The sequence below is a fragment of the Prionailurus viverrinus genome, chromosome A1 (assembly GCF_022837055.1).
Source record: "Prionailurus viverrinus isolate Anna chromosome A1, UM_Priviv_1.0, whole genome shotgun sequence".
In the NCBI taxonomy this organism is placed as follows: domain Eukaryota; kingdom Metazoa; phylum Chordata; class Mammalia; order Carnivora; family Felidae; genus Prionailurus; species Prionailurus viverrinus.
In genome coordinates, this window is record NC_062561.1 from 140,482,918 (window position 1) to 140,498,997 (window position 16,080).

Below are 16,080 nucleotides of genomic sequence, written 5' to 3' on the forward strand. Positions count from 1 at the left end.
TGTAAATTTATTTCTGGTGTCTGTTCCTATTACTGTATCTTAATCTAGGTTATCTTCAATTCTCACCTGCGAGCCTGAAGTCTTGGAAGCTGCCGGTCAATGGCTGTCAACTTCAATCCACTACCCTCACAGCAGGGAGCAAGAATGATTTTTCTAAATGGTATATCTGAAAACTTTCACTTGCTTAAAACCCATTGCCTGAGGATATATAAGGATTCCTGTAGACCTTGCAAGCCTGGCTTACTACTCCCTCCTCTCAATAGGCTCCACCCTCCGATAAGGTCTTTCAGTTTCCCTGTGGGCAAAATGCTTTTGTTTGTTTTTTTTTTTAAGTTTTCCTTTTCAGCCCCTACAAGCAAACATTCTTGCTATTCACCTGGTTACTTTCTACTCAGACTACTCATTCATTTTTTTTAAAAATATCATTTACTGTCAAATTGGTTAACATATAGGGTGTACAGTGTGCTCTTGGTTTTGGGGGTAGAGTCTCATGATTCATCGCTTACATACAACATCCAGTGCTCATCCCAACAAGTGCTCTCCTCAGTGCCCATCACCCATTTTCCCCTCTTCCCCACACCTCCATCAACCCTCAGTTTGTTCTCTGTATTTAAGAATCTCTTATGGTTTGCCTCCCTCCCTCTCTGTTTGTATCTATTTTTTCCCCTTCCCTTCCCCCATCGTCTTCTGTTAAGTTTCTCAAGTTCCACATAAGAGTGAAAACACATGAGATGTGTCTTTCTCTGAATGACTTATTTCACTTAGCATAATACCCTCCAGTTCCGTCTCATTCTTTTTTTTTCTTTTTTTTTAATGTTTATTTATTGTTGAAAGACAGAGAGACAGAACACGAGCAGTGGAGGGCCAGAGAGAGAGGGAGACACAGAATCTGAAGCAGGCTCCAGGCTCTGAGCTGTCACCACAGAGCCTGACGTGGGGCATGAACCCATGAGCTGTGAGATCATGACCTGAGTGGAATTTGGATGCTTAAGCGACTGAACCACCCAGGTGCCCCTAGCTCCGTCTCATTCTTAAGATTTCAGCTAAGATGCTGGGAAGCCACCCCTGACTCAAAAACCTCTTGGTGCTAACAGTGTTAAACTCACCTGTTAAATAGCCTGTTTTCCCATTAGGTACTTGGGCAGGATCCTGTATATCCATGCCTAGTACAGTGTCTTGCATACATAGCATATCTTAAGGAATGAATTTAAGATTATAATATAATTTCTGGGGATGCCTGGGTGGCTCAGTCGGTTAAGCACCCGACTGCAGCTCAGGCCATGATCTCGCAGTCTGTGAGTTCAAGCCCCGCCTTGGGCTCTGTGCTGAAGCCTGCTTCGGATTCTGTGTCTGTCTCTGTCTCTGCCCCTCCCTTACTCGCACTCTGTCTCAGTCTCTCAAAAATAAAAATTAAAAAAAAAAAATCACTTTTATTATGATAGAAGAAGATAAGATTCAGTAGGTTGAGAGGGAAAGATTAGGGTCTGAGGTCCCTGGGTGGAGAAAAACACATATTTTGGAACAATGCTGGGAGTGTCTGACCACAACAAACCCCCTCAGGAGTAAGGTTCCTCTTAAGAATGTAACAGACCCCACCTACTCCCTTTCAGGTTTTCCTCAGAAATTTGACAAAAGACCTAAGTATGGCCATAGACCACTCAATTCAGTGAAAAGGAGCCAACACCTACAGAATAACCCAGAACCTAGAGTGATCAAGCCCATAAGGGTAGAACCTGAGAAGGAACAAGGGGGAAGGGATGAGGGAAAGCTGACCAGAACTTTACAGAACAAGGACCCTTCTCTATGGTCCTTGCATTCACTTCCAAATGTCCCTTCTCTGTAAAGAGAACTTTCCTACTGTTCTTCTTTTCTAATCTTATACTCTAATAAAGTTTTGCCTACTGTTCATTTTGTGTCCAAGTCTTCATTCTTCAAAGCAGTGCGACAATGAATCCCGGGTATTGTGGTAAAAAAATCCTGCAACATTATGATAGATATGACCTATATTTTCCTCCTTCTAAAATCAAAATGTAACTTCATACCTCATAATCTGGTCCTCCAAAGTGGGATTTTTTCTTGAGTTCTGTCATGGCATTTTTGTATGCTTCTTCTATTCTTCTTCTCTTCTCAGTTTCCTTAAAAAAAAAAAAGGCAAGTGAAAAATTACATCTGAAGTGGAATTTTCTCTTCATTTCACTGAAATTTTATAATTTGGCTAAACAACAACAGTAATAAAAAGAAACATCCCACTCCTGTGAAAAATGAGCATTGTTCTGTCCAAGAAAACACTTTTCTCTGAGATATACTTTACACACAAACCACCATTTAAATCACCACTAAGAATTACCTTATAGGTGGGCTATATATTTAGGTGTATTAAGTAACTGTGAAAGTGCCTATGCTTAAAAAAAAAAGAAAAAAGATAAAATTAACACTAGAAATGCCTACAATGTATTTATGTGTTTGTTTCCCCCCAGTAAAGGTGTATTTATTTTGCTTTAAAGAAAGAAAGCAATGGATGTGAAGAAAATAACCAACAGGCGAAATCAATGAATGCTAAAATATATTCTAAGAAAGATGAATGTCTAGTACTTTTCTCACTGTTGGTTAAAACTATTTTAGAGCTGAAAAAGAGCTTAGATTTCTACTTTGACCCTCACCTTTAATCTATAGCCGTACGGGGTTAAAAGACCCAAAGTCAACACATTAAAAAAAAGGCTGGCCCTGGGGCGCCTGGGTGGCTCAGTCAAAAGAGTGAGAGTAATGATTTCAGCTCAGGTCACGATCTCAGCTTCCTAAGATCCAGATCTGAGATCTAGCCTCGCCATGGGCTCCCCCAGCTCAGAGCTGACAGTGCTGGGCCTGCTTGGGATTTTCTCTCCTCTCTCTGCCGCTCTCCTGTTAGCACTTTCTCTCTCTCTCTCTCTCTCTCTCAATAAATAAATAAATAAATAAATAAATAAATAAATAAATAAATAAATAAATAAATATTTTTTAAAAAGGGCTGGCCCTGGCACTACCAATCTCAAACTTCTTTCTACAACACGAAATGTACTGCCCTGGTCAAATCTGATAACTTAAGTCTAACAAGCTTATAAGGAACATGTATTTATTCTCTTTATTCCCTTCCCTTACCTCAAATCCTTAAGGGCTAAGTTAAAGTCCACAGGAACACACACAAAGCTAACTACTTCCAAATATCCTATCTGCATTAAAGCTTGTACAAATCAGTTAATTGTTCATTGGACTTAAAGACTAATTTTTGCACACTCAAGAGAAAGCAGGTATATAGACCCACCAGAATGGCTAAAATTTAAAAACAAAACAAATTCCCACAATAACTTGACAATAACAAGTGTTACTAAGAGTAAAGAGGCAAGTGAATTCTCATCTATTGCTGATAGAAGTATAAAGTGACATGACCACTTTGGAAAACTGTTTGCCAATATCCACCACAGCTAGCATATACCCCATGAACCAACGATTCTACTCATAGGTATATGCCCAAGAGAAATGAGTGAATATCCTCCAAAAGCTATGTACAAGAAAGCTCATAGCAGCTTTATTCACAATAGCTAAAATATAAAAACCAAAGGAAAAACTGATAAGCAAACTGAAGTCATACAATGAAATACAACAATAAAAAAGAATAAACTACCACTAAATGTAACAATACAAATAAATCTCATGGTCAATGTTGAGGGAAAAAACAGCCAGACACAAGAGTGTATACGTATACGGTCACCTCTTGAGATGGTGGTATGGTATGGACCAGGAAAAGGCATGCAGGAACCTTCTGGGGTACTATAAAAATTCTTTATCTTAATCTGAGTGGCAGTTATAGAGGTGTATACATATGCATAAAAATCGTCACACAGGACACTTAAGACTGGCACACCTTACCATACTTATGCTATACCTAAATTTTAAAAACTGAACACAACAAAAACATACAGCACAATAATAATATTCAAAGGACTTAAGGGAAAATGAAAAACCACATGAAATTACATATGAGAGCCTATTAATGTAAGCAAACATCTTCAGTGAATTGATTTTCTCTTACTAATACCATTAATAAGTAAAATTGTTTAATCTTAGAATTTCTGGTCTTCTTAGACATGACTAGCTAACAATTCAGTATATGTCTTCTGTAATACAAGGGATTATTATAGGTAACCAAGAAAAATAACCACTAAATATTAATTTTCTATTACTCAGCTGAAAAAATAATAGAACTGACATTAGAAACAGTATAAACAATACTGCTATCAAATACCTGTTATTATATCACCTATTACCTATTTAATTGCTCTCAATAGATTAAGCTCTTTGAGGGACAATTTCCTGCTCATTGCTGTTTTCCCATTTCTAGCTTAGAGCTAGCACATTGGAAGCATACAAATACTTTTTGAAGGAAACAGAAATTTCACTTAAATCATATTAAATTACCACTGTACTTTCCTTCCCAATTATACGAATTACTTAAAAGACCTATTTGTTGATAAACTAGTCTCTCCACTCAAGAACTTTCTATTTCTTATAGAATGTGTCTTATACATATATAAATATATACATATATACTTATATGCATATATACACACGTATGTACACTACACATATACACGTATCTATATACATATCTATATCTATCTATATACACGTAAGTATACACACACATACATACTGTGTATCACACCCACATTCTTACATTTCACATAAAATGTAACTGAGATCCAAAAAGAAAAAGGAAAGGACCCAAATAAATAAAATCAAGAATGAAAGAGGAGAGATCACAAACAACACAGCAGAAATAAAAACAATAAGAGAATATTATGAGCAATTATATGCTAATAAAATGGGAAATCTGGAAGAAATGCACAAATTCCTAGAAATATATAAATTATCAAAACTGAAACAGGAAGAAACAGAAAATTTGAACAGACACATAACCAGTAAAGAAATTGAATTAGTAATCAAAAATCTCCTAAGAAACAAGAGTCCAGGGCCAGATGGCTTTCCAGGGGAATCCTACCAAACATTTAAGGAAGAGTTAACACCTATTCTCTTGAAGTTGTTCCAAAAAATAGAAATGGAAGGAAAACTCCCAAGCTCTTTCTATGAAGCCAGCATTACCTTGATGCCAAAACCAGACAGAGACCCCACAAGAACTATAGACCAATTTTCCTGATGAACATGGATGCAAAAATCCTCAACAAGATATCAGCCAACCGGTTCCAACAATACATTAAAAAAATTATTCACCACAATCAAGTGGGATTTATACCTGGGATGCAGGCCTGGTTCAATATCTGCAAAATAATCAATGTGATTCATCACATCAATAAAAGAAAGGACAAGAACCATATGATCCTCTCAACAGATGCAGAGAAAGCATTGGACAAAATACAGCATCGTTTCTTGATAAAAACCCTCAAGAAAGTAGGGATAGAAGGAGCATATCTCAAGATCATTAAAACCATATGCAAAAGACCCAATGCTAATATCATCCTCAATGGAGAAAAACAGAGCTTTCCCCTTAAGGTAAGGAACGAGACAGGGATGTCCACTCTCGCCACTGTTATTCAACATAGTATTGGAAGTCTTAGCCTCTGCAATCAGACAACACAAAGAAATAAAAGGCATCCAAATCAGCCAGGAGGAGGTCAAACTTTCACTCCTCACAGATGACATGATACTCTATACAGAAAACCCAAAAGATTCCACCAAAAAACTGCTAGAACTGATCCATGAATTCAGCAAAGTTGCAGGATATAAAATCAATACACAGAAATCGGTTGCATTCCTATATACCAACAATGAAGCAAAATAAAGACAAATCAAGGCATCGATCCCATTTACAATTGCACAAAAAACCATAAAATACCTAGGAATAAATCTAACCAAAGAGGTGAAAAATCTATACACTGAAAACTATAGAAAGCTTATGAAAGAAATGGAAGAAGACACAAAAAAATGGAAAAAGATTCCATGCTCCTGGATAGGAAGAATACTGTTAAAATGTCAATACTACCCAAAGCAATCTACATATTCAATGCAATCCCTATCAAAATAACACCAGCATTCTTCACAGAGCTAGAACAAATAATCCTAAAATTTATCTGAAACCAGAAAAGACACTGAATAGCCAAAGCGATCTTGAAAAAGAAAACCAAAGCAGGAGGCATCACAATTCCGGCCTTCAAACTGTACTACAAAGCTGTAATGTTTATTTATTTTTGAGAGAGAGAGTGGGAGAGAACGGGGCGGGGGGTGGGGACAGAGATTTCTGCACAAAGTCAGATTTTGACTACTGTCTGGCCTAGTATTCAGAGCTGAAATATAACATAGAGTAAAATTCTTCCAACTGCTACTTAGCATTTCTGGACCAGTCTCTGTACCTCAGCTCCTTCTTTAAATGATGGCATTAGACTAGAACTAAATCTTCTAAGATATGTTACAGTTATAACATTTTATTGTTTTACTGATGTTGAATTCTAAATAGGAGTTTTCCTACTAAACAAATTCACTGAGCCAAAGGTGACATTAGGAACTAAAGACTCATATTGTAATGTTATTATGAATGCTAAAGTTTAAGCAAAGGTGTAAACAGGTGAATATGAGGCAAATGTTCAATGAACAACGTAATATATGTTAAATAATAGCACAATGACCCTGGAAGTATACACAGCTATGAACACAGTAAGCTAGTGTTTAACTTCATAAACTGGTGTTTAAGAACTTAAATACAGCTGCACGTATTTCACAATTAAGCTAGGTAATGTTAAATGGCTTATCACTTCTATTCCAAGGCATTTCTATGACTACAAAATTTTTTATATTAAAATCCTACCAAGAATTTATGTTGTATGTAACCAAATACATAACTGGTGAATCTCATTAGGAAAATGAGTTTAAGATGCCCACAAAATTTCAGAAGAGTAGTACCCCCTGCTACTTCTATCAATCCCAATAGATTTTTCCCTAAGAAATTACTATAAAGCTGAATCAAATTGGATCATTTTTTAAAAAGAAGAAAAACAACACTTACCTTATCCAGTCTTTTTTGCCAGCTGTCCTCACGTTTTACCATCAGTTCAATACAATGAGAAAGTGTAGCAAGGATTCCAGCAGTAGTTGCTTTAAAAGTTATCGCCTCCCCTTTAAAGTCTATACCATTAATTCCTCTTGGTGTTACATGTGGAAATACTGGGGAAAAAAAAGCTATTCACTGAACATCTTTGTAATGAAGAAATAAGTCTTCATCAAAATGTAAAACTAAAAAATGTTTAAAAACCCAGTAAGTCAGAGCAGGCTCTTGGATTCTAATTCTCCTCTTGATGGCCAACATTTAAAAATTTCCATCCATACTCTACAAGCAAAGAAGCTTGTGGCAGCGTATGTACTTTCATAGCTTTTTTTCTGGATGTTGTTTCATGAAATCTATTTGCTGTACTACACCCAGTGAACAAAGTGGTAGGAGGAATACTTTACCAATAATACTCTGACATCTTAAAGTGGGACGAAACTATGGCAAGAACTACCTTACATTTTGAGAGACCTAAAATTTAAAAAATACCTAAAGATAAACCATACAGAATTGAATAAGGTATGTAAAATTAAAATAAATGTCCAAAATTAAGTCTGAGACCAATGCACATGCTAAATGGCTCTTATGTTTATATTTTATAATTTTAACTCAGAGTTAGTCTTTGAATTAAATGAAAACTCTTACAACTCACAAGATGCAAGCAAGAGAGCATAATATCTTACACCATTAACTAATAAAAAACCACTCCAAGAGAACTCCTTAAGAGAAATAATGATACTTTCAACTTTAAAAACTCCTATATAGATATGACTTAGCAAAGGTATAATCCACAAAAGAAGTAATAAAATGAACTTCATCAAAATTTAAAATTTCTGCTCTTGAAAGTACTGTTAAAAGAATGAAAGTTGTAGTTATGCAGAATGAATAAGTGTGAAGGTCTAATGTATGGCAAGAGGACTATAGTTAATAACACTGTAAATTTGCTAAGACAGATTTATCAACTTTGATATCTTTTCAAAGAACCAATTTATAGTTGGATTGTATTGTATTTTGAGTCTCTTCTTTTATAATAAAGGTGTTTCAGCTATAAATTTCCCTCTAAGCACAGCTTTAGTTGCAGTCCATCAGTTTTGGTATATTGTATTTTTGCTTTCATTCATCTCACAGTATTTTCTAATTTCCTTTCTGATTTTGTCTTTAATCCACTGATTATAGGTGAGGGTGTTAATGTCTACGTATTTGTGAATACCCTAAATTTCTGTCACTGATTTTTAATTTTATTCCATTGTGGTTAGAGGACGTACTTTGTATGATTTCAATCCTTTTAAATTAATTGACGCTTATTTATGGTCTCTCCTGAAGAATGTTACATATACTATTCTCCTATTGTTAAGGATATTGTTAAGAATATATATTCTCCTATTGTTAAGTGGAGAGTTCCATAGATGTCTACCAGGTCTGTTTGTCTTTATAAGTATTTTATTTCCTTGGTGTTCTTCCTACTTGTTGTATCCATTATTGAAAGCTGGATAGTCAAGTCTCAAACTATTACAATTCAATTGTCTTTTTTTTCCTCTTCAATTTATTCAGTTTTTGCTCCATGCATTCTGTTATTATATACAACTACAAGTATAATTGTTATGCCTTTTTGATGAATTGACACTATTATCATAAAGTCTCCCCTTTTGACTCTAGAAATATAAATTAAGAAAAGGATGCACAGAACATAACAAGAAAACTTACATTAGAGGTAAATATTGTTCACAAAAGGTTGAGGAAACAGTCCTTACATCATGATTTAGAACCGTGAGATCATGACCTGAGTTGAAGTTGGATGCTTAACTGACTAAGCTACCCAAGCGCCCCAGGAAGGTGTTTTCATATCCAAAAATTCCTCCTCTAGTCTAATATTCAAATTACCTTTAAGTGTCTTTATTATCATCTTAGAACCTGTGGAAGTTTTATTCTAATCTTCACATCTCACCCTCAATCCTATTCTTGGAATACATAGAATTTATTATCAGGTCGGTATACTAGTTCTAAATTTTTAAACATCTTAACATATTCACTAATCACAATAGGTAATCTTGACCAAATCTTTTTTAAAGTTTATTTATGTTTTAAAAAGAGAGCGTGCATGTGCATGAGTGGGGAAGGGGCAGAGAGAGAGGGAGAGAGAATCCTAAGCAGGCTCCATACTGACAGCACAGAGCCAGACGTGGGGCTTGATCCCATGGCTGTGAGATCATGATCTGGGCCAAAATCAAGAGTTGGGACCCTTAATCGACTGAGCCACCCAGGTGCCCCTAGACCAAAGCTTTAATGATGGCTCTAATGGTAAAATTTGTTACAATGACCACTCCCAAGAATCAAGTATCATTTCTCCCTTTTCTGATGTTGGCTGCATCTAGCACTAAGAGCCTGTCTTTTTTGAGAGATGACTGACACCCTAATCCCATGCTATGATCAAGTAGTACCAGATTTAAAGACTACATGTTCTATCCACTTTACCAGATTATATAGAAAACTTCTAACTCATTTCTAACTCTAACAGAAAGTTACTTTCCATCTATGGTAATTAACAAGAGTTACTTTGCATCAACAGTAAGAAAGGAATTATTCTGTTTATTTTTAAAGTTTTTATTTATTTATTTTTTCGGGGGGTGGAGAGAGTGAAGAGAGCACGAACACAAGTGGGAGAAGGGCAGAGAGAGAGGGAGAGAGCAGGGTGGGGGCCAGAGAATCCCAAGCAACCTCCACCCTGTTAGCACGGAGCCCAATGTGGCAATGTGGGGCTTGAACCCATGAACCATGAGATCTGGACTGAGCTGAAATCAAGAGTCAGTTGCTTAACCGACTAAGCCACCCAGGTGCCCCAAGAAAGCAATTATCTTATTTTATTTTAATGTTCTTTTAATTTATTTTAAAATGAGAGAGAGAATGAATGAATTTTTATTTATTTTAAAATAAGAGAGAGAGAGAGAGAGAGAGAGAGAGAGAGAGAGAGAGAGAGAAAATGAATTAATAAATAAATGGGGGACCGGCAGAGAGGAAGACACAGAATCTGAAGCAGGCTCCAGGCTCAGAGCTGTCAGCACAGAGCCCGATGTGGGGCTCAAACTCATGAACCGCAACATCATGACCTGAGCCAAAGTTGGACACTTAATCAACTGAGCCACCCAGGCACCCTGAAAGGAATTATTTTAAACAGTGCATTCCACAAGTGTACTTCAAACATGACTCATGATTTAAAAAATTATGTAAACATCTTGTAGGGTATTTCTCTAAATGACTCTAATAACTTTGCCTTCTGTTGTTTGGTTTCAAGTCTCCAGAAAAAGAGATTGGAGGCTTTCCTCAAATGTCTGGAAATCTGGCTATCTGTTCACATTTAAGAGTAAGTTACTAAAAGCTCTGTAAGCATTAGCAGGGTTTTAAACCCAGTGGACTTCATTTAAGGGTGATCTGGTAGTGAGACAGCTTCTTCATGGTAGATGTAGAAAATCTCTATAGGTCCCTTCCTTGTGGTCATTCAGCATCTAGAGTTATGTTCTATTTTTGTATCAGAAAATATACATCTGGTTGATGGGTATTCTGGAAACAGGGTAAAAGAAGGGAGCTTCAGTACACAGACTTTCATTTCGTGCCTGATCACCAGAGTTCTTGGAGATAAAAAGAACAATGAGGTTGCTAAATTTCAATACTCAGTTTGTAAATTTCTGCATAATCACTTTGTTGATGATAGGCCAATACACCTATCTTTTGCTGTGCCAGGTATTCCAGAATCTAGAACCGTCCATTTCAATTTCTATAGAAAATAAATTTCTATTCTATTCTGGGGAGTGTAGGTCGGGGAACTGACTGGGCTGGAAGATTGGACTTGCGAGTTTTACAATTTAACAATTTTCCCAATGTCCAAACAAAATCTTTTTTCCATTAAAGCAGATTATTTATTGTGAAATTAAAATATAACTTGAAATAATCTTCCCCAAATAACCCTCTAATTTAATAAAGATAAGTCTAGATGGCTCAGTAAGGTGCAACATTTCAGTCCCAAGTCCCAAGTCCCAAGGATAGATAACCGTGTAGTAAGAAGATAGTATTTCACAAGACTGAGGGGAGGGCAGGTCATAAGCTGAAAGAAAGCTATGATGAAACTAAGAAACAGGAAGAACCAAAAAGGAAAAAGTAGGGGGAGAGAAGTATCAGATTTTAGTATCAATAATAGAATATTCCACTGTGATCTACGAAAAAGAAAATTAATTCCATGCATACGACAGTTTGAAAAATTATTTGAAAACAGGCCACAAATTATACCTCACATTCTTTTACAACATTAGCAAAAATAAGCTTAATTAGATTAACTTATTTTTTCACAATGTCTTAGTTTTGTAACTTAAAAATTTTTTTACAAATCTAATCCAGCTTTTTTGTAGGATATTTCAAAAGAAGAGTACTGACTATGGATCACAGGTTTCTGGATTTGTTTTTTTGTTTTTTCAGGCTTAAGATTCCTCATGTAAATGATACCATGCAGTATTTGTCTTTGGCTTATTTCTCTTACATTAGGCCCTCGAGCTTCATCCATGTTGGTGCAAATTGTAGGTTTCTAATGAACAATTCAGAATTCCATCTAATAAGTTAGCCATTATAAATACAGCAAAAATAAATGGGTATATGAAATAAACCACCTTGCTCCTGTGTCTATAAACAAATACGTGGTGAAATCAGAGCTATTTTTAATAACTTACATTTAATAACACTGATTATATACTTTTTAATACCAGTTTATTAAGTGGAGACAGAAAAGTACGTTCAACAGAGAGAATATACTTTAAATAAACATTCAAGTTATATTATAATGCTTCCCCTCCAAGAAATAAACTTTGAGTGCTAGAAACTGATTTTATAAAATACTGCTGAAATAAGCAGGTCAATGTCTGGAATTTAGAACGAGTCTTTGTTAGATAATGAGCTGCCATTATTATTTAATGTCACAATGTGTATTTTACTCATATGTCTTTTCCTGGAAGAAACTTTCACTTTCCAGTAATTACACTGCTTTTTAAAAACTACTCAATTAGATAATTATTCTTGTTATATACTTAGTTATTATATAACTTTAGAAAGTACACTTAATCCAGCCAACTGGAAAAAATATACTACTTACACTTTTCCTTATTGCCATTAGTATTATGCAAGAAGTCTCCATCGGAACGTGTTGTAGGAAAGTCATCTTCATCATCTTCTACCACTAAAGAAAATATATTTCAGGATATTAGGATTAAAGGAAATAGAAAACCAATTTATTCTTATGTTCAAATGAAGTCAATATATTCTAGATTCTGTGAGTACAAGACCTTATTTACCCTTGTATTTTCAAAGGTTGTCAAGGTATGCCCAATAAACATGCTGTGCAATGTCTTGAAATACATTAGAAAAATTGTACCCATTCTCATTTGTGTAAGGGATAACATTGAGATATGAATTGTTTTGCCCTTTAGTCATCCTATCCCTTCCTACCCAGCTTGGGGTTGGGGTGATTTCATAAGTCTACCAGAGGCCTGCAAGGGCTGAGCAGGACTGTAAGAGAGTAAGTTACATGCAAAAGATACCTTAACTTGCCTCTGGGAGTTCTTAAATTTACTATTTCTGCATGTGTAGGGAATGACTTACAGGTCATGACAACAAAATGACTTACAGGTGTGATATCAATTTGCATTCATCCTTATGTGTCTGTGCCTGGACATTCCTTTTAACTTACTAAGTTCCAGAAAAAACAGAATCCCCTATGTTCTCCTTCTGCATACCTTTTTGTTCTATGTCCTATCCCTTTTTCTACTAACATACTTTAATCCACTGTATTATGTATTCCACTCTTAATGCAAATTTATAAATCTTATTCTCTGCTATCACTTTTTTAATGGCTTCTTTCTTTTCTTTTTAGGTACTCCCTTTCTATGTAAGAAGTCTTCATTCTAAATTAATGTTTTACTTCTTGTCTGTATCTCTTTACATCAGGAGTAACTTGATCCTACAATAAACATTTCATCTACTTTAGCTCTCTCTCTCCAATGGATGTAGAGCCCACTCCTGTTTATTATTCCTCCCTTAAATGGTAATAATCACCATGAAAAATAAGTTTGTTCTGTACTGCCATTTTCTAGTTATTAGGCTATTTCATTTTTTCATCACTTAAAAATTTTGCTACGCATCTATAACAACTTTTTCAAATCATAAGCTATTATCTACTAATACCTACTATTCATTTCTACCTAGCAAAGTAATATCAATACCTGACTAACATTTTTCTTTTCTATGTCTATCAGTCCTATAGACGTCAATATTCATATTGAAGCCTCTGCAGGCATCTTAGTCCCAAGATTCATCAGATTCCCAGATTGTGTGGATCTTCATCTTCTTGTCAATCATTTGCAAATATGGTCAATTCTAAGAAGTTCATTAACACAGCATATTGCTCTGTTTTTAAATCAGTACTTACCATCAAACAAGATCCTGACCTTGACGCAATACTACTTTGATCAACTGTTCTTAAATACTACTGAAAGGTTTGTGCTTCACTTATCTCATTAGAATCTATTTTGGGTTTTGTATCTCTAACCATCTAATAGCCTAGTACCACCAAACAGGGATTTTCAACTTTATTTTTCTAGCGCAACACTCAATATAAAATTGATGAAAATAAGAGCTGTTCTGGCTAAAAGAGTGGCGTTCCTCTTTTCCTTCCCAACCAAGCACTCCTTGTCCATTGTTGAGCTACCTTTAAGGGATGTGTGACATGATTTAAAGCTACTGTCCTAATATAAATCCCCCATCCCAATCAGACTGGTTTTCCTTACTAACATTCAAATCTATTATGCTAAATTGTATCTTTGGATCTTGCACATTCCTGCTTTCCCTATCCCTGCAATAATCTAAACGAACCACATTAAAAACAGCAGCTATTATTTATTGAATTGTTGCTGTTATGCACAGTTCTAATGTATGTATATTCTCACTTAATTCTCACAATCATATGTGCTGGATATAATATTCACTTTATAGCTGAGACAACAGATGTGAAAAAATGTTAAGTAATCTACTTCAAGTCAACAAACTAACAATGAATAAAAGAGCAAGATTAATAGAAACTTTCCTTTAATGTGATACATCTATCTTCTTTTAAAATCAAACACTATGTTTAGGGTAGAGATAATGTTTTCTACTTCTGCAAACCATACACACACACACACACACACACACACACACACACACACACAACACACACGACTTTAAGGGTTAGTTAAATCCTACTGAAGTATGTGTGGGAATGTGGGTGGTCTGGCTAAGACTGCCTAACTAACCATTCTGATTAAATATTTTATATAAAAACACTGAACACCTAAAATAAATGAGAATTTGCTGTTATCGTTTCAATGACACACTTAAAAAGCACAGTGATTCTTAAAATTCTTTAAGCCATAAAAACACTTCAAACCAAGAATACTCTACCCAGCAACGTTATCATTCAGAATTCAAGGAGAGATAAAGAGTTTTCCACACAAGCAAAAGCGAAAGGAGTTTGTCACCACTAAACTGGCCTTACAGGAAATGTTAAGGAGACTTCTTTAGGCTGAAAAGTAAGTGTGTTAATTAGAAACAAGAAAATATATGAAAGAATAAATTCTCATTGGAAAGGTAAACAGAGTAAAGGTAGTAGATTAATAACATATAAAGCTAGCATGAAGGCTACATGACAAAGTATTAGAGCAATCCACTACCTACAATCCGCTGTTGTCATATTTTGATAATTTTTATCTATTTATTTAGAGAAAGATAAGAGAGAACGTGAACAGGGCAGAGAGAGGGACAGAGAGAGGGACAGAGAGAATCCCAAGCAGACTCCACACTGTCAGTGTGGAGCCTGATGTGGGGCTCAAACTCACAAACTGTGATCATGACCTGGGCTGAAATCAAGAGCTGGATGCTTAATCGACTGAGCCACCCAGGCACCCCCAAGGTATTGATAATTTAATGAAAGATCCTTAGATTCAGTTCAGCAACTCTGATCTACAAAGTAGGAAACTATGGTCCATGTCCTTATTTCACTTTTACCCAGCATGAGTTCTTAAAAATATCAGTATTTTTTATAATAGCATTTATAGGGAAATCAGTTGTTATGGTTTGAATTATGTCCCTGCAACATTCATATGTTAGAAGTCCTAACCTTCCATACCTCAGAATGTGACTGTATCTGGAAACGGGGTGTTCACAGAGGTAATCAAGTTAAAATGAAGTCACTAGGGTGGGCCCTAATCCAAGACGACCAGTGTCCTCATAAACGAAGGAAATTTAAACACAGGCACTTATAGAAGGAAGTGTCTTCACAAGACAAGGGAAGAGACAAAGGGAAGAGACAACCCATCTATAAGCTCAGGAGAGAGACCTAAAATAGATCCTTCCCTCATGGCCCTCAGAAGAAACCAATGTTGGTAACAACTCATCTCAGACTTCTAGCCTCCAGAACTGTGAGAAAATAAATTTCTCTTGTTTAAGCCACCTAGTCTATAGTACTTTGTGATAGTAGCCCTAACAAATTAATATATTAGTCTACCACTGTTGCTATTTATTCAAACATGAATAGCATTTAAAATTATTTTTCAAAGATTCTATACAACCTGGTTATCACTGTATCCCAACGTCTAAGCCTTCCATTATCACTTTTGTCCTCGAAATGTTCTTTACTACTGATAAGATCATTTAAAAATAAATAAATCAATTCTGTATGTATTCTCTTTTTGTTGAAAGGGCTATTTGCAAGCAAATGAAAGATGATGTGTAATGTTTAGTTTGATAAAAAAAGATACACACATTTTTCTTAAGGAGAAACACAAGTTGAAGGGCCTTTATTTTTATAGAAATAAATATCAAATGTTAACCTAAAACTTAAAGTCTATGAAATATAAAGAACATTAAGGCTACTTAATTTAGATAAAATTAAGTACCTAAATTAAGTACTTTATGAGGAA

At 35.4% G+C, this 16,080-nt stretch overlaps 1 protein-coding gene across 2 annotated transcripts in view; it reads right to left on the reverse strand.

Annotated features, from left to right (window-relative positions):
* Positions 1-16,080, reverse strand: part of CERT1 (ceramide transporter 1) — a 106,360-nt gene that overhangs the window by 29,592 nt on the left and 60,688 nt on the right. For both annotated transcript variants that reach the window (XM_047844289.1, XM_047844209.1), the window contains exons 7-9: positions 12,222-12,305; positions 7,052-7,209; positions 2,043-2,135 (exon numbers count right to left, since the gene is read on the reverse strand). In XM_047844289.1, the coding sequence (XP_047700245.1) occupies positions 2,043-2,135; positions 7,052-7,209; positions 12,222-12,305 (335 nt within the window). The remainder of the gene's footprint in view (positions 1-2,042; positions 2,136-7,051; positions 7,210-12,221; positions 12,306-16,080) is intronic.